Here is a 25,785-nt window from a genome sequence, read left to right as displayed (position 1 = left end):
TTTTCAGCGAGGCAATATTTATTATGTTCACGTTTTTCCCTTCAAAATTATCTCAAACATTTCCAAATTTGCTTTCATTTATTTGATTCCACTGTTGGCCATGGAAGGAGCCCTGCACACACCTTTCCCTTTCACTTCAAACGGCACTCCTTTGTATGTAGCAATACACTGCTCATTGGTCTGAAGATCAGGTTGGATCTGCTCCCATATTTTCTTCTTGGGATTAAGTTCTTTCTCAGGTTCACCTTTTTAAAAAAGAAAAAGGGAAGATAAGAAAGTGAAACTAGGAATTTGAATTATCATATTTTTTCATAACTTAATGGAAGTTAGTTATATCAGCGGTCTCCAACCTTTGTGGCCTGGCAGCCAGGCAGGGAGGAGAGGGGAACGGGGCTGTGTGAATGGTAAGCCGATGCACACACATGTGCACAGCTCAACTTGCACAAGTGGTGGGCTGGCACGTAGGCACATGTGCACACAGCTTGACTTGCACAAGAGCTGTGTGCATGCTAGCCTGCCACTTGTGTGGCCCACCTGTGAATAGGCCACAGCCCAGTAGGACTATGCAGTGGACAAAGATCAAAAAAGATATTTGTTTGTTTATTCATCCATCCATCCATCACAATTTCTTGTAAAACCATAAAAGGTTGGACTTAAATTAATAATATGAGTTGAAGAAAAGTCAAAACATTCGATCTTCCTCTCCTCATCATTCCTCTCTATGACTAATTATTACAAATACCTGCAGAAAGATTAACCACAGTTAAAACTGATTTGGCTTCTAGCCAATATATAATGGTTTAAAGCTGATTTCAAATTCTAGCCAGCAGCAATGAATGGTATCTGTAAAAATTAATAATCAACCCACTTAGGTCTGGCAAACTACCGGTAATTTAAAATCATATTCAAACAGTATCTACAATATGAGATACATGGTTTTGGGCTTGTTTTATCTCACCTTTAAAAAATCACTCCAAGTATGTTCAACATGATTAAGAATAAAATAATACAGCCTTCCCCATGTAACCTAAAGTTATGAGCTAGTAAGTGTTATGCAATTTTATGCTGCAAATGATCCTGAGGTTACAGCAGTAGAATAATACAATGCCCAAGAGTAAGATTATGAAAACCATTTAAATGAGCTAGGTGTTCTGCTTCCCATCAGGAAAGTACAGGACTCACACAGCAATTAGTGAACTTACTATGAGCATAACTTCTAAAATAAGGAATTCATGTACCACCTGAAAGCTCCTGTTGTTGGAACTAAATCCAAACATTCTACACATTTGAATTTTATTCATAGCCCATTAGAACAAGAGACAATTCTCTCATCTGTCAGTTACTAGATGATATACAGGTTAACAGACAAAAAAAATCATGCTAGTATTTCCTCTTCCTGTTTGCAAGAACAGGGAGATATCAAAAGAAAACTAGTTCAAAGATTCTGTTTGTATATTTCACCAAACAAATATCTACACATGAATATTAATACATTCTTATCAGTACTTGCTAGCAAGTACTAAGATATTTATAGCCTTTATTTCATTTAGGAATAATAGTTACTGAAACTATTTAGAAGGCAGGAACAGATATGCTGCAATATGGGAGGAATATTGTTTTTTAAAAAATAAAAATAAAATACAAGCCTAATATTCTCCCGGGACCCAGAATTTAAACAATTTAGCACCTGTAAAAATTATAGTAAATATAATAGGATTGTGTTGGAGTACAACTGTTCTGGACAGAAGGAGCAGTCAAACGGGAAAGAAGTCTAGAATCGTTATGTAGGCACAAGAGGGCAAGATCTGATTCCCCCTTAAATGCCATTGGATGTTAGTGTTTCCCACAGGCAACTTGCCACTGTGGGAAGATTCCTGTGAAATAGGTATTGAGCAATAAAGTAGCTCTAATTTGTACTCAACACATGTGGGTCTGGCTCTTCGCACCTGACAGATTGGTATTTCAGACTAACAAATAGTTTTTGAGAAAGAAAAACCAGCTGTTTATACATGAGTATATTATCTGCCCACCAAAACTGTTCCCAGTGGACAGAAAATCCTACCATTTTTATCTTGTTTATATATTAGATATTAGTCCATCTTTATACTGATCTATTCTGATGTTTCATTAGAATTTTTTTTTAAAATGGCATGTTTTAAAGGTCAGAAAAGAAGCTGGTCACAGAAATAGCCATATGACCATGAACTTTGGATTAAAATGGTTTCTTACTATACTATCTAGTGGCTTGAAATCAACTTTTCAGGTTTCTTTGTGGCCTGGGGGGAAAAAAGAGAAGTTTCAGTTCATAAGCCATAAATAATTAGTACTTTCTCAGACCAGCAGTTTATCTTTTAGAGAAAAAAAATAAGTAACTAAATGGCAATTAAAATGACATCTCCTCATGGTGAAATCTTTCAAATAAAATAAAAGCCTCTCTATGCAAAAGAAAATATATATCAGACCAAAAGAGCAGGCAAGTCTTTAAAATGCAAACATTACAAAACCGTATTTAGTTTTCAAGAATAAATTAAAATCTGGCTTTTATTACAGAACCACCTTCTGGATTCTATTAAAACTTGCTTTGGAATACCCAAGCAAACTCTCCTGGGATCTGTGGCAAGCTTGTATTAGATTAGCACAGGCACCACTTTTAAACATTACCAGAACACCATGGTGTATGCTCCATAAAACCCTCCCTTCTCATCCTTTTCTTAAAAGAGAAAACAAGCCTCTTGAAAGACATCTATAATAAAAATTGAATAAAATTCTTGGGAATATAAATGGTATTTTTTAAATGTAGCATTCAAAATACTGTTATTAACAAACATCAATCTATAATCATGCTCTGACTAAACCATTCACTGAAAGCAAATTAGCACTGAACTGCCTGCTTCAATGAAAGAATCATTATAGCAAAAGCAGTTTCCACCCAATATGGGATAATCTTCCTTCAGCATCTTATCAGAAAGACAAGTCTAAACAAAGTATTTCCAGTGTTGTAAATGCAGCAATAGGTTTTATTTAAATATAAAAGTTTATTATATTGCTTAGCAAACCACTGTTGTCACCATTGCAAGAGATATTAAATAATAAGGTGGAGAAATGACCAAATATGCTATTTTTCAATCCTCAGCATGTTGAAGTTTGTTATAAAATGTTGGTGCTTTTATTTCATAGCTACCAGATTTGTGAGCATTTATTTTTCTTTGGTGCTTTAGAGACCACTGTCTTATACTACAGCTAAGATATATAGTCTCGAAAGACCAAACTTATCAGAGGTAAGGTATAAATCCTTCATTTGAAACTATTAAAAATCCACAGTTGTTTCAGGTTTCCCATCAAAAAGGAATTCCATTCACAAATTCTGTATCTCTCATGACACAATTAATTAGTCATGGCAACCTATATCGTGTATGTAATACAGTTTGCTAAGTTTATGGCAAAGGAGGGAGGGACAAAGCATTTTCCTCTGCCTCCTATGTGAAAAACTGGACTTACAAATCAGACTTTTATAGACAATAAAATCTAACAAAAAATGAAGCAACAATCCATCAGACTAAAGCCACTATAAAAACATATCCAATTGCAATAGAACCATAATCATCTGCAAAAGGAAACTCACTAACCAGCAGCAGCTCGCAATGTTTTATTTAAAGAGAATGTTTTGTTGAAGAAAAGCAGAAAAAAGGAACAATCATATGCAAGTATTATGACATTTTCTATAACCTCCTGAAAATGTGATGAGTTTCTAGAATCTGAACAAGCACAATTTCAGTGGTGATTATGACAAACTTGTTTGTGTGTGCAGTCCTGCACAATGTGGGAAGGCCCAAAACACCTTGGAAAACCTTCTTCAAATGGATTTACCAATGACTTAATTAAGGATTGTTGCTATGCCTTTTGGAGATGGTGATTTAATTGTCTAGGACAATAAATATTCTAGCTACATACTAGCAAACTGTATTTACCTTACTTGATTTTATATATTTATTTAGATTTATATACCGCATGATAACCTCAATACATACAATTCTACAAGATGCATGAAATTATTCCCCTACAGACATTGCTAATATTAAATAAATATAAGTATGAAAATTTAGTTGCAAACTGAAAAATATAGTGTGCTTGGTACAAAAGATTGAGGTCAAAGAAACAACATAGTGGATCATAATGTTATTTTTATATATACATTTTCTAGTTAAGCAAAGAGGAAAACACTGCATACAAGTCATAAAATTATGAATATAAGCTTTGAAAGACACTTTGATACCTCTAAGCAATTCTTTCCCCCCCCCCCCTCTACTCCATATGCTACGCAATAGCAAAAGTAACTTTTGTGGCTATAAAATCTATTGGTTCCGGTTTTGAGGTTACTTACCCCGCCAGACTTTTAAATCCGTCTTAAAATATAACTTTTCATTTTTATGGAATCCCAACTAATTATAACCAAACATGGCTTGCCCTCCTATACTTTTCTATCAAGTTCTATTTCAAAGTTAGTGCTACCACTTCTTTTCTGTTAGGAAACTTGCAGGACTGCCTCAAGAGACTATGCCTTAATAAAATTCTATTAGCACTCTTGTCCAGCTGTATATTTTCACTCTTCCTTTACATATTAGCCAAGTTATATAATGGTTTTGATGGCATTGTACCAATTATCAAGTATACAATGTGCAGATTTCTATATTTTATCACATAAAAAAATAGGAAAATCTAATTTTATAATATTAAGCCTGCATTTTAGGGTTTTTTCCCCCATTCCACTTATGTGAGTAAGAAAATACTGATTTCCCTAAAGTTAATTTCAGAATATTTTACAAACTTGGTCTCATTTTAAAACTTAAGAAAAAACAAGAATAATCTAATCTTATCAGAGGAAATATATTATTTTTTCAACTTTCCACTTCATATCATACTGAAAAATAACCCTTACAATACCTCATTGATAATTCCAAAGTGGTTCTGTCACCTGTATTCTCCTTTTTGGTTGATTCTCCATTGAATAATTTTTTATTTAATCTAGGATAATATCAAAATTTCCCATGTTTGCCTGTACAAGTAGTCTTCAACGTATGACAACTGAGCCCAAACTTTTTGTTAAGTGAGTTTGAACAATTTTATGAACCTTCTTCCCAGAGTTGTTAAGTGAATCACTGCAGTTGTTTTTTAACTTTTGTATTTTGTACTGTTTGATGTTAAATACCCTATAAACCGCCCTGAGTCCTTCGGGAAACATTTTCTATAACCTCCTGAAAATGTGATGAAAGTTTCTAGAATCTGAACAAGCACAATTTCAGTGGTGATTATGACAAACTTGTGTGTGCAGTCCTGCACAATGTGGGAAGGCCCAAAACACCTTGGAAAACCTTCTTCAAATGGATTTACCAGTGACTTAATTAAGGATTGTTGCTATGCCTTTTGGAGATGGTGATTTAATTGTCTAGGACAGGGGTCAGCAACCTGAAACAGTGAAAGAGCCACTTGGAACCAGTTCCCTCACAAAAGGAAAACCTGGGAGCCTCAAAAAAAAGGGCGGTATATAAATCTATTAAAATTAAAATTAAATTAAATTAAAGTTAAGTTAGTAACATTGTTCTTAAGTGAATCTGGCTTCCCCCATTGACTTTGCTTGACAGAAGGTCACAAGAGGTGATCACATGACCCTCAACACACTGCAACCGTTATAAATCTGAGCTAGTTGCTAAGCAATCGAACTTTGATCACATGACCGTGGGGATGCTCCAATGGTTATAAGAGTGAAACACAGCATAAGTCATTTTTTTCTCTGCCATTGTAACTTAACGGTCAGTAAATAAATATCTGTATCCAACAGAGAAGCAATTATTTTTAAAAAGTAAAGTTATCTGAGGGAAACCACTTATTACTGAAATCATTTTTACTAGTTTTATCGTCCTTAGAAACATATTCTATTCCCTATTTGAAGAGTGAAGGATTTTATATATGATCCACAATTTACATATTGGATTGCAGAAATTACAGAACACAAAAGTTAAACATACACCTTTAGTAGGTAGATAAAAAGAGAAAAGCAAAGGAACAATATTATTCAATACTAACCTCACAAAATACAAGATATGAATTAGTGTGTGACTTTAGATACAGATAACTGGCAAAAACGCACTCCTTAAAACATTCTATAAGACATGCATATAACATAGTACACAACAGGTACTCTGTATTACTTCTCTCTTTCTCTGCCTCCTATTGAAAACAATTTTCATTCCTAAAGTCTGATTTTCATTTTTGTTTAGAGTTTTCTTTTCAGGCACAGATATGCGCACATTTAAAATTACATTACAAACTTTTCAATAATTCATATAAAAAAATTCTCATCAATTTCTGTTCAATCTTTAAGACACTTCTGCTTACCTGAAAAACCTTCAAATGTAATTTTTTCTCCAGGAACAACTCTATTAGGAGGAATTATAATTTCCACCTTTTCTGGTGTGCTAGCACACATCAGCATGGCTTGGGACACCACTCCTCTCATTTTTACTGGTTTTAAGTTGCAGAGAAATACAGCCATCCGGTTTTGCATCTATACAGAAGTAAAAAGAAAAAAAGTGCAATTTACCGAGGTCTTTTCGGGTTTCTACCAAATGAAGTGGTAAGAAAATATTAATGCATGGAACATAGAGCAAAAAATTAAATTTTTCTTTCACTAATCCAGAAATACAATCAGGAAATATCTAATTAAGTTTAATGGTCCTCTAACATACAGATGCAATAAGAATCAATAAAAACATTAGCATTGTGTCCTGATGTTCTGGGTGATGGTTGAAGCAGTATTTTATTTGCTTTCCATTCTTAGTGATCAAAAGTCAACTTTTAACTCTTCAATTAAGTATTTTAAACTAATTAGGAAAAATATAACAAATGTGTCCAGGTGGAATGCATATTTACAAATCCCAAATGTCAGGATAGAACAAATGTTTGGAACAAATTGAATTAAAACGGTTGCACATAATATGCCTTCCAAGACATTCATTTAAATTCTAAAAGTTTCTGTTCCGACCCAAATATGAAGGGGAAAAAAGTAAAGTTTCCTTTGATATGACACCTGGTGACTTCATTTAATAATATAGGTTTCTTGGAATTGCTATGGAAGCAGATTGCCACTGACTTTTTTTAGAACATGTTTTCAATTTTCCAACGTAGCCTACAGTCCTCAATTTCTAGATGATCTCCATTCATAAATGGAGACCCAACACAACTTCCCAGCCCAAGCAAGGTACTGCCACCTGCTGAGACAACCTCTAGGGAAAAAGAGCCCAAAGAAAATAAGGCAACTGAGTCCACCAGGCCCAATGCAATCACAGTTTAATTCAAAGAAATTAAATTTTAATACATGAGAATTCTGATCAAAATGCAACAGAATCATAACAATGGATCAATGAGAAGACATATGGAAAAAAATAATAACATTTGCATCAAGCTACAATTTGAGGAAAATCTTGTACAAAATATTCTATATAGTTTCTAAGTCTTTCAACAATTGTCAGAAGGGATAAATCATGTAACAATAAATGTTGGAATTGGCATAACAAGGAAAGAACTTTTTACCATATAGCGGTTATACCAATGGAAGAAAATATGCCAAAAAATCCAAAAAATTCTGAAAATAACATTTGAATTAAAACCCAAATATTTTTATTAGGTATCCAAGAAAACCTAAGTGAAAAATGTAACATAATTATGATATATGGTAACAGCAGGAAGAATCAATCTGGCACAATATTGGAAAAGAGAAACTGGGGAAAAAATTATGTTTGTGTATGTATGTACAGGATGCATTATTTGGCCAATTTTGCTTTTTAACTCTTTTTCCCAAATTCCTTTATATGTAGGTTTTTATTTTTGCCTCTTTTTTCCTTGAACATTTTAACCAATAAAAATGCAGAGCAGTTTAGATCACATCCTTTTTAAGAAACAATATTCCAGAAATGACCGTATTGGATTTATGTTGTTGGAGATTCTTCATTATATAAGAAAAGCCAAGCATGGTACATCATAAAGTGATGGTGTGCTTGATATTAATTAAAGCATGTTTCACATTAGACAATGATCACAACAGAAACCTGTGATAAATTAGAACAATAAGTAAAACAAATACCAGTAGAATGTTATGGAAAATACTTTCTTTTGATCCACGGATATTAAGAATTTGCTCAGCATATTATAGGGTGGGTTCTGACTGTATAACAAATTCAGATACAATGGACATTATGTGAACAATAAAGGCCAAGATCACTGTTAATTTTGTTTACTGTTGGCATAGAAATACAAACCTTTTCCAACTGTAATTGAACAATGTGGGCTTTGGAACATTTCTGAAAGTACAAAGTTGACTACCAAAGACAACTTTTGCTATCGAGGAAGAAATGCAAAATCTTACCTACAAGCCTTACCAATCTCTGCACAAATGTCTAGAAGATAACAGTAGGGAACTAATATTAGCCTTTCTGTGCATGCTATGTAGATCTCAGAGGACTTCTTGAATCTTCAAACTAGTAGAATTTTTGAGATAGTGAAACTTTTGATATCTTTTTATGGCTTCCTTAAGTGAAACTCAAGTTCACGATTTTGAGATTTAAGCACTTAACTGGAACACACTATAAGCAGTATACATAAATGATGAACAACAGTAAATAAAAAAGTTGTTAAAGCTTCAAATAATACATCAGAGATATTTCATTTATACCTCTTCTAAAGGAACATGTTTCACCAGACCGCTGACAACAGTTCTTAAATTTGCTTCTCCAACATCAACTTCCTCAATATAAAGACTATCAGCATCTGGGTGTTTCTTTGCCGTCATAATACAACCAATACGAAGATCAAGCCGAGAAACATCTAAAGGCTTTGAATCATCATTTGCAGCTGACTGCTTTTTTTCTTTCTTTTCTCCTACAAAAAGGAAAGAAACCAAATTAATAAACCCACTGATGCAATTCAGTTCACAACGCTACCGATTTTTTTTCTTCTCTTGACAAAAACTCCCTTATGTAAAGTATTAAGAACACTTTCATGACATCAAGACCAAAAACATTACAATTATATCAACAAATATAACAAAAAGCATAGTTGTAAAAACATAGTATTATTTACTCTAACAATAAACACGGCATCAAAAATAAATCATTGTTCCTGTTTATCCAGTTATCCCTACAATTTCCAAAGCATAGTTGTAAACAAAAAGGATGAAAAATCTTAAAACTGGCAAAACAAAGTCCAATTTCCATTTATAGAATAAGGATAGTTCCAAGCCTGAAAGCAGTTGAGAGAAAAGCAAAGGGTATTAATGTCTAGAGTTGAGTTATAAAATGAGCCTGCCTAAGCCTAATTTATAGCAGCCTTCTATGAGCATACAATATATTGAATCTAAAATTACCTTTCTTTTCTGTTTTGTCTTTCTTCTTCTTTTCTTCACTGGGTCCTTTGATCTGTTCCTTAGGACCAGATAGAGCTTCGGCAGCAGATGATGTTTCAGAGAGATCCTTCGAAAATGAAACTGCAGCAGCCGTGTCAGTAGGTGGCATAGATATTTGTTTCACTAAAATTAAACACAAAAGATTCCATAATAATAATAATAATAATAATAATAATAATAATAATAATAATAATAATAATGATGATGATGATGATGATGATGATAATAATAATAATAATAATAATAATAATAGCTCAATGAATTAACCTGAGCCTCATCTAATTAAATATTTTCCAAACTAAAAGAATAGTGAATATGAAAATAATTTTCATCTTATTGAGGAAATGTTTAATTAATGCTATCTAAACTATCTCTATTTGTGACTATTGAACGCTTTTATTAATCAGTGATTAACTTTCTTTGGAACTGGTGGTGGTTTGTATATTTTCACCTTTCACTTGCAAGTCTTCCTCTTTCGGGCTTCCAATAAATAAAACAAAAAACAAAGGAATAACTTAGCAAGGTCAATAAATTAGGTGCTTAAGGTGTCAAAACAACTTTAAAATTAGGACAACTGCAAATACAAATCAAACACATTAACCTTACGTTCTCCCCAATCCATAAGACTTTTCAACATTTTCAATCCTTCTCTGTAAGTGAAGTTGTATCAACTTGGTCTTTAAAAACAAACATTGTTGTTCCTTGGATACTTTAATAAAAGCTATTTCTCAACCTTCACTAGAATCTCTTTTACAACATTTTGGGGAAAAGCAGCATAGACAATGGGGTAGCAAGTATCTTTCCTTTTCCTCACTTCTCCTGTCATTCATATCACATTAAGCAAAAGAAGTGCAATTCTGCCCCTTAAGTGCCCCTTTTAATGTTTTTAATATTGACTCTAGGAAAAATATAAACATCACTATAAATGAAGTGTGCTTGCATAAAACAACACGTTTCTCACCTCCATTTCGAATTTCTGCTTGGATCAATTCCTGTTTTAGCACTTCAATTTCTTTCTTAAGTTTAGCATTTTCAACACGCAGTTTCTTCTCTTCCCTTAGAGATGCCTGCAAGACTGTAAGAAGCCGAACTCTCATTAGAATCACTGTTCAATTGTCAAAAATGGTTAAGTTTCATTTCTAGATGCTATAAACGAGTAACAGAACACTTGTTTGAAAACTTCAAGACAATGGAGAAATCTCATAATTACTTATACCTTGTGTATTTTGACTAAACATTTATATTAAAATACAGAATTACATTGGATACATTTACAATTATGAAAGTTCCCCGAATCATTTATGAAACTATCATGAGTGCTCAAATATCTGATTTGAAAATAGTGTCATGATATAAAAACAAACAGACGTAAGCAAAAGTCATGATAATGGGAAAAGCATCAACAAGCAATCAAAGAGTTTCATGTTATTTCCATTAAGATTGTGGAACAAGGAACAGGTGTCTTATAGAGAGATCCTATGGAATGCCTATATCAACACTCACGTCAGCTTTTGTAAATATTAAAACAGATATTTTACCACCCGGTATTGTTATTAAAACCCTGCAATAATACCCACTGAACGCTGTGTTTTCCAATTAAACAAAAGGGACTCTTTATTCAATTCACACTTCTTCCCTCTTTTCCTTGGCATATATTCTAAGAAATGAACTTTGGTTCTGGTGGGAATACAAGCTGGAACCATGTTATATGCCTATTCCAATGGAATGCATAGCTAAACAGTTTATTGTTTAAATGTTCTATATCAAGAAACCAGGAGTGGAAAAAAGATGACAGATTCTGGAGATATTATCTCAGAACTATGTGAAACTGTTGAAAAGTTTCATTTCATATTTGTAAGTAGAAACCTTGTTTATTGGCTCTAGTCTAGGCCATAAAATCTCTTCAGAACATAAAAAGGACAAAGCTTTAGTATACATGCATTAAATACAAAGCTTAAAATCCTGAATAACAGAATAAAAAAATTCTCCATTATTGCAATCATAATATATGTATTGTTGAACATACAATTTTGGTTTTATTTTACAAAAAAATCACAGCAGTCAGACATGTAACTTTTAAAAAAAAATCAGATAAATGCAAGATCCTAATGAAGAAGATGAAAAAGCTAATCCCCTTCTTTAGGAACTTGTAAACTGCAATGGAGAAAAAACGGAGAACAGCAGAAAACGAAAATTCAAAACATACACAAGAAAACTAAGTGGAGGCCTGCGAATAAAAAAATTAGGAAAAGGATGCAGATTTTTTTTTTCCAAATGCTTTTCCAGCAATGGCCATAGCAAGTTGTCTGTATTTTCTTCTGTGTAACCAAATTTGTAGCTTCAGTATCTGTATCTGTATATTTCTGTTCTTTCCCATGTTGCATGCATGTGTATATACTGGGAAGCACAGAATGAGCTGCTAATCTCCATTCTGAAGTTATGTATCAGGAGAGGGAGGCAGCTCAGAGTGGAAAACCGCAATATTTCCAAGCTTCTCCCACAGTGAAACAGTGGTGGTGGTGGTGGGGGGGGGGGGTTGAAGGGGAAAATATTTTTCTCAGCAGTCTCTGGTTGGTTCTTTCATTTGTCAGCTTCCCTTGCCTAGCTAAATGTTCAATATTCAGAGAGTTATCTGTTGACAATACCTTTATATAATTTATTTCCAACATTCCATCAAGTTAAAGAAAAAGTAAACAGTCACAAAGGGACAGTGAACAAATGGTGACAGGAAAACTCAGAATAAGTTGAGGTTAGTGAAGAATGTTAGTAAAGAAGAATATTCATATCAAGAATATGAAAATGAGCTACATACATTCAAAAGTAAAGAAAAAGAATATATACCAGCTGCTCAGTGAACATAGCAAAATGTTGACAGGTTACCTGGACAAGGCTAAGTTTTTCAAACAGTTCAGGCTGGTTTATCAAAAATATGTATCTGAAGGGACAGGATTGAAGTTTGAAAACAATGGATACATATTTATTTGATCTGAATGTGTTTCACTTTAGGATCAGATGAAGGTTCTAGGATACTAAAGGAACTATCTGAGCATCTCACCAAACCCTTAGGAAAAAATTGGGAAACTGATGGAAGTGTCAGCTTGGAGGAGAATATTGTCCCATTATAAATAAAAGAACATCAGCAAACTACAAATCAGTCAGTCTATACTGATAACTAGGATGATTTTAAAATAGGTCATATAAGGTTATTGAAAACAATGTGATAATTAAGGAAGCAAATATAGATTTGCCAAGAACAAGTAATAGACTAATTTTATCACTCGTTTGACTAGGTACTTTCTTTAAGATTGTACAAAGACTGTAGATGTTTGCTGTAAGAGTTAAGGTGCTGGACTAGAAACCAGGAACCTGTAAGCTCTAGGCCTCCCTTAGATGTATAATAGTTTGTATATAATTAACAAAATAATAGCATCCTGATTAGAAAACTAATTCTAATTGTGGACTGGACAGCAGTTCTTTTCTTAGGGACATAAAATCAAATGCATCATTACTGGGGATATCTAGTTTAGTGATGGTAAAAAAAATCCTTGCTAAAGCAGTTGGGTGCAAGCTAAGTTGGAACCAGGAACGTGATGTGGCCACCAAAAATCAAGTGTAATTTAAGGCTGCATCAAGAGAAAGATTATTTCTGATTCAAAGAATGTAACGATTCCACTTAATTCTGTATTAATCTAATTCCTGACATAACAGGTTTAAGCATTATTCACAGAAATTGGAATAACAAGGAAAGGCAACAAAAATGTCTAAGGTACTATAAGTCTATACAGACAGATTGAAGAAGTTAAGTGTATTTAGCATTGAGCTAAAAATAAGTGAGGTATAATATGATAGCATTATTTAAAGACCACTAAGTGTGTCACATAGAAGGTCAAGACCTCTTCTCTCTTGTTTCAGAATACACGGCATAGAAGAATGGATGTAGGCTACAGGAAGGCAGATTGTGATTGCATGTTAGAAAAGAATTTATAGCAGCAAAGGCAATTCAAGAGAAAGGCTATAAGTTCACCATTGGATATAGTGAAGTGGACGCTAGGCAACTATCTGTTTAGGATACTATAATTTGGTTTACTGCACTAAACAGGAATGAGTGGGACTGAATAACATAAATCATCCTTTCAACTCTAGGATTCTACTGACTATAAAACCATAAACGCCCTTCTTACTGTTATTACCATTTTCATTCAGGTACCTGTTAGCCCTAACTAGAGCCGATTCTTTAAAAAAGCACGGCCAAATATACCCCTTGACAGCTTTTGACACCAGGTAACTTGTCTTCTGAATTTTAAAAAGTGGGAAATTATGTGTTATTTTAGTCTTTTATAGGAAAGCTGTTACCTGAAATAATTTTTAAAAATGGTTTAGATTTTACTCACTGACTTAGAATGGATAATGAACAATCTATTTTAATGTTATGCCTTACTAGCTTTTTCTTTCAGAAGAGCAACTTGCTGCTTAAGGTATTCAATAATTTGATCTGCTTCAGCACCCTTCTGCTCCAGTCTATTCAAAACTGCATTGTTGGCTGCCATTTTCATCAAGGATCGGATTAAAATCCTAGATAAAAAAACAAGATAATATGAACATGTTATCAATGCAATTATTTCCAACATTGTTTTGAATAAATAGATTGAACTAGTAACTAGTACTATATATAGTTGCTATATAGTAAAGGTAAAGGTTCCCCCGCACATGCATGCTAGTCGTTTCCGACTCTAGGGGCCGGTGCTCATCTCCGTTTCACAGCCTAAGAGCCAGCGCTTGTCCGAGGATGTCTCCGTGGTCATGTGGCCGGCATGAATAGATGCCAAAGGCACACGGAACGCTGTTACCTTCCCACCGTAGTGGTCCCTATTTTTCTACTTGCATTTTTACATGCTTTCAAACTGCTAGGTTGGCAGAAGCTGGGACGAGTAACAGGCGCTCACTCTGTTACGCGGCACTCGGGATTCGACCCGCCAAACTGCCGACCTTCTGATCGACAAGCTCAGCATCCTAACCCATTGAGCCACCGCATCCCTTATAGTTGCTATATATAGTCTTTACTTTTACTGTATTTACTTTTTTAGTTATAAAAAGGTCACTTTGCCTATCAACTGTAATAACCATGTTTTTTCTATGTATAACAATATACATTCCACTTTTAAAGACGTAAAAGAAAAACTGAGCCAACTGAACTCAAGCACTAATAAGATGGATAATTTTCCTTGTGAATTTTGTGGCAAGCATTTTCTAAGCTGTAAAACTCTTTGAGATCTGAATCCTAGTATTAATCATAGTTAATAATTCATTATATCTTAGAATAAAGGAAGCAGCTATTAGTAAAGATATACATACGCACACTTCCACAGGCCAATTTCTCTTACCAGTTCTTTCTGGAATATTCTACCAAATTCATCCTCTCAAATCAAGTATTGCCTTTTTACTAATTTTCACTGACCATACTGAGTAAATACCTGACTCATACAAAATTCTAGTGGAGTATACAATAGCAAGAATGACAGATAAATAAGGATTGCTTCTTTTTTAACAATTGTTTTACTACAGTTTCTTCTATTCCAGACTTTTACAGCCTGGTTTATTTCTGGATATATTTCCAAATCATAACATCTAAAACATTCAAGTTAAGGAAGGCCATTATACAATGTTTTCTTATGTCCGATCCAAGACTACTATGCTTCTGTTGGTTTTCATCTAACATAGGACTATAACTTTTCTTCCTTCCATAATGTAGCTTTCTATTTAGTCTCATCATAACACATAATCAGTCAAGGCACAGATCATCATAGTTTCTCTGTTGCAGCACATATTTAGAATCCACAATTTTACAATTTATTAGTTTAACTCTAAATTCAAACTCTGAGACTAGCAAACACATCTATAAACTGTTATATTTTTATTTATTAAACTCCACCTCAATTTAATCAGATTTTGTTTACAATACCCATGAAATATTTGAATTCATATGGCTATCTGATCCGATTCCTCACTACAGAATTAAGAGTTCTTGTGTTGCAAAAATCTGTAGGACATATTAATACATTCACTATGAGCTCTGCCATTCCAATATTCACCTGTATGCCATTATACTTGTCCATGAATATGACTGGAAAATATCCAGGAATAGAGAACATCCAGCAATATATAATGTCAGCTAATATTACTATTTAATTAGACCTCACTAAAACTAGTGAGTGGTTGATAGATTAACAACAGATCCACCTTCGTCTCCCCCTCCCATCCTACTCCTTCTCTCTCTCCCTCCTCTCTCCGTTTCCAAGTTTTACATCTTTATTTGGATCTATACAGCATTTTATTTACGTCTTTTAGATTTTGTATGATTTCCATCTTTTTAAGATTGTAAGCGCCCAGTTACCCTGTGGTAAGATGGGTGGCCAATAAATTTTACAAATAAATAAAACTAGCAAGGAAATTTAATCATTTACCTAATTGTTTATACAGGCAATCATGAAAAAGATATGGAATGCTTATGCAGCTATTACATTTCTGCAACAAAACACTTAATCCACTCCAAGATATTAAAAATACACATTTCTTAATACTGCTTCTATCAGTTCAATTAGGATTAATTTAATTAATTTATCAATTTGTTCCGAGATCCCTTTAATGGGTGCCAGATAAATTTCAATAAATGTAAATCAATCAATTTACCTATGAGTAGTTACAAGAACTTGTATCAGAATAAACAATAGGGACTGCATTTTTAGTCATTAGGAAAGCTTCTTTAATCGACTAATACCGAACTCTTAGTCTAACATAGGCTGAAGAGAGCATATTTTATTACCTACCGGTCCAAACTGAATTAACACTTTCACCCTGCATAAATACAACTTTTATTAACATACAGCTTGATATCAAGCATACTTAAGTAGTAAATCTCCTTGAAATGCCCAATATCCAGATGACTTTAATAGGTTAATGAAAACTGCAGAAGTATCTGAAAATGGCTTCCAGACTGAATTTAAAGATGCAATTCATTTCAATATTTTTGGCAAATTTCCTCGGAATCAGGGACAATAAACTTCACAGAATTAGATTTTCAATTTACTTTAGAATGACTCTAAGTATAGATGTTACAGATATATATCATATATCATAGGAATCATATAGCAGGTGGCAAGCCCCTGGTCAATTCTGATCTCAACCAGAGCTGGATTTGATTAGCATGTGGATGGGAAATCACCAGGAAATCCTGGAACCATGGAGAAGTCAATAAAACATCAAGATAACAATGGCAAACTATTTTCATATTACTGCCAAGAAAACAACATGAAAATGTACTGGGAGTTCACTGGGGATCAAGTTTAATCTGAAAGACATTTTACTTTTTCATTCAATCAACAGAAATTTATCTTTCTTTTTCTTTCTAAGTTTCTTTTGATAAACATAAATTTGGATTAGACACAAGGCATAGCATATTCAATATTCTGTGCAACATCCAAGACTCTGTGGACAGATTCCTGTTTTCTTTTAGTTTCTCCTCAACACAGGTGTTCTAATTCACTATAGGAAAGCATTTTAGGGATATTCCTATTATTTGAGACAACCCTCTGTTCCGTTTGAAATAAATCAGGTAACTATGGATAACCCATAAGCAAGAAATAAGCAAACAGCAATTCTTATCCATGCACACATTTAACACACTTAAATTGTCTAGCAACTGGTAACTATACAGATAAAAAAATTGTTTTCAACATCAGGATTGGACTTAGACAAAGGTTCAATAGAAATTTTTTTCATAAAGTGACCCACAGCTGCATGTTAGCTCCAGGGTCTTTGGGGAGCTGCAGGCTGTAGAAAGCATAAAACACTGGCAAAGATCCCTTCACCAGAATGAGCTTTCTGTAAACAGAATTATCCTTATTACCTCTCTAAATCCAACCATTCACATCTAAAAAAATTTAATCTCATTACAAAACTAAAGGTAGTTACTATCCCTCTGCAGATCCTATGCAAAAGGAAGACATCTAGTGTTCCACAAAAATATTTCACTAAACATTTAATACCTCTGGCACTCTCTATGGCTCTGGCACAAATTCAAATTTCTTAATCATTGCCTGGACTTTGCTTCTGGCCTTCTATATTTCAAACAAGTTGCAAATTATCAACTGCTGACCAGATGGAAGTTGGTGTGTGAGGGAACCAGAAAAAAATCCTACTCAGCCAAGATTCACTGAAAAATCTTACACCTGACAAAATTATCACATTGATTTAGATCAAATTTCAATGTAACAGTTATTTTCAACTTGAAATAAATAGTTGGGAAGAAACTTTAGCAGGTTTCTGAAGTCAAAATATGCTCTTATGTGTAAGAAGACATTTAAAAAAATATAGGGAAACTTCCATTATTGTACTGTACTACATCTGAAATATTTTTATGCTACTCTTCTATTACATTTTACAGTTTTAAATTGAAACAGCAACCTATGATTTACAATTGAATAAATGCATAACATGTATCATAGAAGCTGTGAGGGCTTCAACAGTAATATATAAAATGTATGAAAATATACACTTAACTGTGTTTATTTTAAATTAAATAAAATGGTTATTTTAGATCATTTAGATCAGGCATGTCAAACTCGCGACATCACGTGACATCGCGCGACGTATTGGAACTTTTTCCTATTGCTGAAAATGGGATGGGCGCGGTTTCTCCGTGACGCTCCGGCCCACGGACCGGCAGTTTGACACCCCTGATTTAGATCATTTATATCCACTTCTTCTGCAAGTCTAAGAAAACTATATAAGAACAAAAGTAAAACAAAGCACCAAATAGGAGAGCCAATATGCATATTAAGATTAATTAATTTAGATTAGGTCTAAAATGGCCTAGGTTTAAATCTTCCTAGTTCTTTGGAACAATATTTTTACTGCTTTTTAAATCAAATCTACTTTTAAGACAATTAATTTTATTTTTCTCCAGTAGCAAAGAATAAACCTAGAAAATTAAAATATCTACAGAATTAAACTGATTAGCTTCTATAATATGGATTTTTACAAAAATTGTAAAAATATACTTAATTTTATAAACATATTAAGACCTGAAGTTACAGTTAAATTATCATCACACTGGAGCTAAATGATGTTTTAGAACTTCATTAATGTTACAATATGATTAATGTGAATAAGATTCCAAAGATTTACTGCAATTTAGAACAGAAATATCCCTTTCATCCCTAAATCCAAAGAAATAAAATAAATAAACAGGTACACATTATTTCTAAAAGTAGAAGAAAAAATTATGTTGAAAATCACACTCTAAAATCAAAGGACAATCTTACAAAATAAAACTTCAATAAACCAAAAAATCAGGGAAAATAATGGAAAAAAAATGAAAATCACTAAATGTAAAAAAAATCCCACAGAAACCCTGTTTACAGAAACAAAGTTTAATGATACTGAGTGTGCAGCAAAAATACGTTCTATTTTTTTCTGCTTGTTGAAAGAAAGTATTGTTAAATATTTTCTGACACATAACAGACTTTTTGTAGATTATTCCTTTGTTTAATGATTAGTTTAAAATAAAGCAGTCTAGGTAAAACAAAAGGAACTTTGTTGCTTAATATTCAAACAAAACAAACAAAACGTCTCAATTTAACGAAGGAAGATAATGAAGTTACTAATATTAGAAATGTTCTGCCTTTAATATTAGAAGAAAACCACCTCAGTAATCATCAGAGATATGATTCTTCATTGTAACTTATACCTTTTCCAGGAATCAACGCAGCAGGAAAAAAAATAGTATGACTCCTTTATAATTTTGATTTTTGAAGAGAAAGAATAAAAAACAAAAGGATAAAGATGTTAGCCCTTGTAGATTTAACATACCTGTGAAAACCTATGAAAAAAGCATTTCAATTTTTAAGTGGAAAAAATGCTTTACAAAGTTCTTACTAGATTGTTTTACTAAATATTCTCACAGGAAAACATGCTTACCTAAAGAATATGAACTCAATAAAATTCAGGAAGAAAAGTTTTGCTTTTTCACAAACATTGGGGTGGGAAAAATCAAGGGCGATGAGCTATATCCTGATAGTTTTAATTATGTATAACATGTAAAAAAAGAATGCCCTCACAGCCTTCTGTATTTAGATGAGAGCAATTTAAAAAAAATATATGAAGGGGCTAACAACCACACCTTTATGCAGAGAAAACTCATTTTATAGCTCCAGGGAAAGAATAAAAAGAAAATATCATAGAACAAGAAACTAAGAAACTCCACTCCTTGGTGGAGCAGTGGGCTAATGCCTCCTTAAGTAACACCAGCTGCCTGCAATTAGTGCAGGTTTGCATCCCACCAGGCTCAAGGTTGACTCAGCCTTCCATCCTTCCGAGGTAGGTAAAATGAGGACCCAGATTGTTGGGGGCAATTAAGCTGACTTTGTAAAAATGCCGCTGGGGGGGGGAGCGAAAGCCCTAATAAGCAGGTATACATAGAATGAAGGCTATTGCTAAGCACATTGTGCTTTAGATTGTAAGCCGCCCTGAGTCTTCAGAGAAGGGCGGGATATAAATGGGATTAAAATTAAAAAAATAAATTAATATTAGTACTGCAAATTCAGATACAATGTCATGTAGCAAAATATGTATCCGAGCTTTGATTTCCGCTGCTTTTTCCTAGAAATGTAATGTTCTCTTTGCAGTAATATGTTTGAAGTTAGGGCAGAGCTGAATGGACATACTACTTGTCCCTGAAGTTATTGCATGGTTCTACAGTCATGTGATCAAAAATTAGGTACTTGGCAACCTACTTACCACTTACCATTCCAGTACTTCAACTCCACCTATCTGCCTATCTCCCATCTATACCTTTTTGACCCCCTGCATTCTGCAATCCCTGCTGCCCGCCACTATATTCTTGTTCCCACTTCTAATGAGTTTTCCTCATGTCACACACTGTGGTTTCACACCTGGGGGAAATGGCCTCATGTAGCCAGCAGCTACCTTGTGAAGGATCAGGGAATGTATATCTTGTCAGCAGGAGCAAGAATCAACTGAGAAAAGTCAGGTGAGCTGTGTGCCAGAGTGTAGGGTGGAAGGTGTTTTGCAGTGCAGGGCAGCAAGATAGGATGAGCTGGGGTGATTGGGGCTTCCTGGGATGGCAGCTTTATGCCAAATTACTGAGTGAAAGTTTTGCACACTGCTGGGGCTTCCCTGGGGTAGAAGCTTTGCACTGAGCTGCAGTTCAGAACTTCTTGCAGAGTGATGGATGCCAAGAACCTTCAGCCACAGTGTGCCAAATGGCCCCAGGGCCATGCAGTTTTGGGGATGATTGCCACACTGCAAGGCAGGATACTTGGCAGCCAACAGAGGAGAGATGAAAAAGTGATAGCGGGTGAAAGTAGTTGAAGAGAAGGCAGTTCTTTACGCAGGCTATACTGTATTCATTAAAATTAAAAAAATGTTATAGGTCTATAACAAAAATTATAATTTGTATAAAGTAACTAATATGGCTTCTGGAATATGGTGAACTGAACTAAGGTGAAGCAAACAGCTGTGATTAAATGAAATATCCTTTGTAATTCTTCTCTGGACGAGGAGAGGATTTCATATCACCCCCCAAGTGCTCCAGAGAGTTGCTCCTCATGTAGACACCAAGGCAGAAGTGACCATCAGGTTTACAATTCTGGGAAACAAGGGAATAGTTATCTTGCTCAAACTAATGAATGTTGGGAATGGTCAATGGAACAAAAAGGGGGAAGCAATAAACACACTGGCTTGATAACATCAAATCTGATACGAAGTTGAACATCCAACAATTGAAAGAAGCTGTGCTTGACAAGGTAGCATGGAGAGCACTTGCCTATAAAGTCACCAAGAATCAGACATGACTAAACAGTTAAACCAATCAACATCTTGCTCAAGCTTCCTTCTTTCTACTTCCAAAAATTGCCTGTTAATTGCTTTTCAGCAATTTCAGGAACCATTAAACAGACAAGTAAATTTTCTTCAACCCTTAGCAAAAGAAGTTCTAAACATAAATTTAAGGATTAAAAAAATATTGGGAGGGGGAAGCATAAACATCAAAAGGATGATTAGAACTTTGATTTGGGAATGTTACAAATAGAATAAGGCTCCAGATGGATTTGAAATGAGACACTGGAATTAATTACAAGAATCCTTGTGGGAATATAGTTTTGTTTTGAATTCATAAATACTTAAAACATGATAAGATGGGACTTTGAAGGTTGGACACTATATAGAAAGAACTAAAGATTACAATTAAAGAACATTTAAATTTTACTTACTAATAAAGATTGGAGAAAAATATTTTAACGTTTGACATATTGCAGGATATTTTTTAACAATGGACCCAGACATTAATTTTAACACCATCTGCTTTTATAGATAAGACTATATTTACAAGATGTTATGGAAGAGGAACAAGTTTTACTATATAAGAATGAGACTGATTTGAAAGTGGATTTATAATGACAAGCTATGAGAATTGTAGGTGCTACACTTGACATACAAAAGAAAGAGGCTCATGTCTTAATAATTAAGAGAGATGTAGAAATAAGTCTTGAGAGTGACCTGGATAATATTTCTATATTGGAGATACAAAACAGACTTGTTAACCCTTTGAAGAATATTGTGAGAAAAGACAAAGAAAAAATAAAAAGAAATCAAGTTCTATGACATTATTTGAAGGGATTAAAGATCAAGATTGTTACAAGTAAAAGGAAGCAGGATGGTTCATTTGATCAAGGTTAAAATAGATGTTATTTCTAGTACATTAATGGACTTTTGCTGATCAGGACTGAAACAGCAATGTTTTAAGGATTTGTTAATCGGTAGGAGCTTAGATATGGGAAGAAAAGATCATTGTTGTCTTTTATGACAAGTTACCAAAATTGTTTATATTCATTATAATGAATGGGGAAATAATTTCTTTATATATATATATATATATATATATATATATATATATATATATATATATATATATATATATATATATATATTCATTTTCTTTACTATATTATTTTTCTATTATTTTTCTATTTTTTCCTTTTATGTACCTTTTATTATAATTTTATTTATAATAAATATTACTATTAAAAATGAAAAAGTAACTTCAACAAGGTATCTATAGCATAATGAACATCTTTAAATTTTATACAGCAAAATGTACCTATACAAGCAAATTATATATAATACATTTTGCAAATCATTTTACATTGCAAGGAATGTTACAAATTAAGTATTACATTTTTTCCAAAATGTCCATTCTTTGTAATGTTGTCACAAAATTCTAAAAAACCCTATTTTCATGTCCTTCCAAATATTAGCAAAGCACTTACACTGAATGAAAAAAAAAGAAATATAATGGAGCTGTCACAGAATTCTAAGTAATTGATTTGTCAAGGATGTAATTTACTGAAGATAAGGCAGTTGTATGTCAAAGTATTCTATTAAAACTTTCTTTACAGCCATGTAGTGGAAGGGTTAGAAATAAAAGGAGAAAAGCTTTAATAACCTTAGATACTTACAAGTAAATCCTTCACAGGGATAATTATTAGTTTTTTATTAATATTTCTATATTCTATAAAAGTATAGAAATGAGAGGCATAGAAATTTGATACATTTGATAAAATATAGATCACTCTGTCATCTATAATTAGAACTGGCTTCAGCCATTTACCATAAAATGTCTTTGGCTTGTTCCCTTCAATAGGAAGCTTAGCTTGAAGATATCTTACTCTACTCATAGACCTGACCTGGAGAAACAGTTTAGTAGGTGGTGATGAAGGAACTAATATGAAAAAAAAAATCAAGCACTAGTTTTATTACCCTCTTCTATCCACTGTTTTTCTTTTATTAAAGCTCTGTTCATATTGATATATTGGACTTAGATCTTTATTTTGCACGTTCATATCTTACTTCATTCACAACACAAACATCCTTCCATCTGTGCAAAGGAATGTATTAGACTACCAAATGTTAGTTTCACTCACATTTAACAGGTACTGCCAGAGAAGAGGTTCACATTGCAAAGTTCAGTGGAAGATGCGACCCTCAACTCTACTTCCTCTTCCCCACCAAATTTGTCTTTTGTGAGGACCTGATATCAGGAGAGGCAGAGTTAATCATGTAAATATCCCTGGACACCATTAAAACAAGCCTTGAAAATGCACCTGCACATTGAACAATTCTTTTTTTCCCCTTTAAGAATAAATTAGACTGCATTAAAGACCAAGAGTGTTAAGCCAGTACAATTGAGACATCTGCACGGACAAAGGAAAAGCACACAAAAAGATCTTAAAAGGCACACATATTGAATTTAATATAGATAGAATAGAATTAGGCAAGATCAGGAGTAAATAGATTAATAGAATGAAGATAAAGTAAATATAGAATATACATATACAGACACATTCATTCATTCATTCTTCCATTCATTTTAGTAAGTTTAGGTCATCTAATTTGAAAATCAGGTATCAGAAAACCAGATATCCCATGTAACATCAATAGCCACATGCAAAAAGTTAAGAATAAACACTTCCAAAGCAAAAGAAGTTCTACCTCTCAAAGTTATTTTATTAACTAAAATAAATCTACAAATATGACCCCAAACTTGTTGAAACAGAGTTGCTGCATTAAAAAGCCAAATATTCTAACATTTGTAAGAGTAACACACTTTAACATAAGCTTTTATGACTGAATCCTTACGTGTAGTATGTTCATTACAGCTGCCTGAAGAGACTTCATGTATGGGGTTATTTTACATATAGGCCAGTAACTAGAAGTAGTTCCTAGGGTGGCAAGAGATTTTTTTTCCAAACACCAATGTAAACAGAAGGCCATCTAAATGCCCTGTGCTTTCTAGCATTAAACTTTCCTTTCTATCTTATCTGTGTGGGTTGGCTTGACCAGTGAGAGGAAAAACCGGAGATTAAAACTGCCACAAGAGAGGCAAACCGCAAGGAAGAAAAAAGAAAGCATCAGTTCAGGAATATCGTTACTCATAAACTCCTCCCTCCCCCAGACTCACAACCTAATATTTATTATTCTTTTTTTTTAAAGTGCGATAGATTTAATAGTTTATTGTTGTTTGCATAAGGTAGATTATGATTGTTTGTATTTTTATACCCTGTATTTAGCTCTGGGAAGTCGGGGAGGGGGGAGGGGGGAGGGAGGGAGGTGTTGGGGAGGGTTGGGGAGAGGGGAGGGGGTTGGGAGGGGTTTTGTTTTGTTAAAAATGTATTGTAAAACTTTTCAATAAAAAAAATATTTATTATTCTTTCAAGGCATTCACGGGATGCTCGGCAGCCTCGACGTCCCCCATTCGCCGCCGCCTCCTCCCCTCTCCTTACAGCAGACTTTTTTAAGACATTCCCTGAATACCTTTATCTATCCCCAGATGCAAATAAAAAGCAACACAATTAAAAAAAATGAAGGCGCTGGGGGGGGGGAAGCGAGAGCTTGAACGACTGCATATCGATATTTCAACACCCCAACCCCCGCCACACACACACACACATACACACACACATCCCTATTACGGGTACTCCCAGCCACCCGCTCGTTTCGTTCTCTCAAGGCTAGCTTTTACGAAGCCTACTTATTTTGCCCACAAAGATACTATAACTCAGGGGTCTTCAAACTTGGCCCTTTTATGACTTGTGGACTTCAACTCCCAGAATTCCTCAGCCAGCAAAGCTGGCTGAGGAATTCTGGGAGTTGAAGTCCACAAGTCATAAAAGGGCCAAGTTTGAAGACCCCTGCTATAACTCCTATCCATGGGAAAGATTTTAGTCCAAGTCACGCTGACTTTTATGTTACATGTTGTCTCTCAACCTATTATCCATGGGAAAGATTTTAGTCCAAGTTACGCTGACTTTTATCTTACATATTCTCTCTCAACCTATAGCGAGAGGAAACCCCCACACCCCCCCTGCATCCCAACTCTGCAAGCCTGACTTTGTACCCCAAAGCAACTGACGGGCCCGAAGAGCTCCCCGCAGAGACACCCCCTGAGCAAAAACAGAAATTCAGACACGCGCCCCCTCCGTACTCATCCACGACCCCATTTAACTGTAAAGGTCACGCGGCCACCCGAGTTCATCCCTCCCTTCCTCGCTTACCCTACTTGCAGCAGACGCTCGGGTAGATGGCTACGCGCACGCGTCAATCGCGGGAGGCCAAAATGCCATGCGCGGCGCGTGCGCACTCGTTCTTGGCTTTGGCCAGTCAGGTGGACGAGCCGAGGAGGGGGGCGGAGCCAGAGGAGGAAGGACCAGCTGGAGCAGGTTGGTAGGCTGGACGGGAGGGTTCGTGGGGAGCGCGCT

The 25,785-nt window shown here is 34.4% G+C and overlaps 1 protein-coding gene across 3 annotated transcripts; it reads right to left on the bottom strand.

Annotated features, from left to right (window-relative positions):
* On the bottom strand, positions 1–25,641 carry AIMP1 (aminoacyl tRNA synthetase complex interacting multifunctional protein 1). Of its 3 annotated transcripts, XM_081332140.1 has the most exons (8): positions 25,582–25,633; positions 23,452–23,558; positions 13,893–14,026; positions 10,416–10,529; positions 9,416–9,577; positions 8,726–8,931; positions 6,394–6,562; positions 1–245 (listed from the first exon to the last, which is right to left on the bottom strand). In XM_081332140.1, coding segments are annotated over exons 2-8 (954 nt in total). In that variant the 5' UTR covers positions 23,454–23,558; positions 25,582–25,633; the 3' UTR covers positions 1–78. The 3 variants fall into 3 exon arrangements, with proteins under 3 accessions (XP_081188266.1, XP_081188267.1, XP_081188268.1); XM_081332141.1 differs by lacking the exon at positions 23,452–23,558 and having other exon boundaries at positions 25,582–25,641; XM_081332142.1 differs by lacking the exons at positions 23,452–23,558; positions 25,582–25,633 and adding an exon at positions 24,167–24,185.
* Between the last annotated feature and the right edge of the window lie 144 nt (positions 25,642–25,785).

This window comes from Vipera berus (genome assembly GCF_964194415.1).
Source record: "Vipera berus genome assembly, chromosome: 7".
NCBI lineage: Eukaryota > Metazoa > Chordata > Lepidosauria > Squamata > Viperidae > Vipera > Vipera berus.
This window is presented reverse-complemented; position numbering and strand designations above follow the sequence as displayed.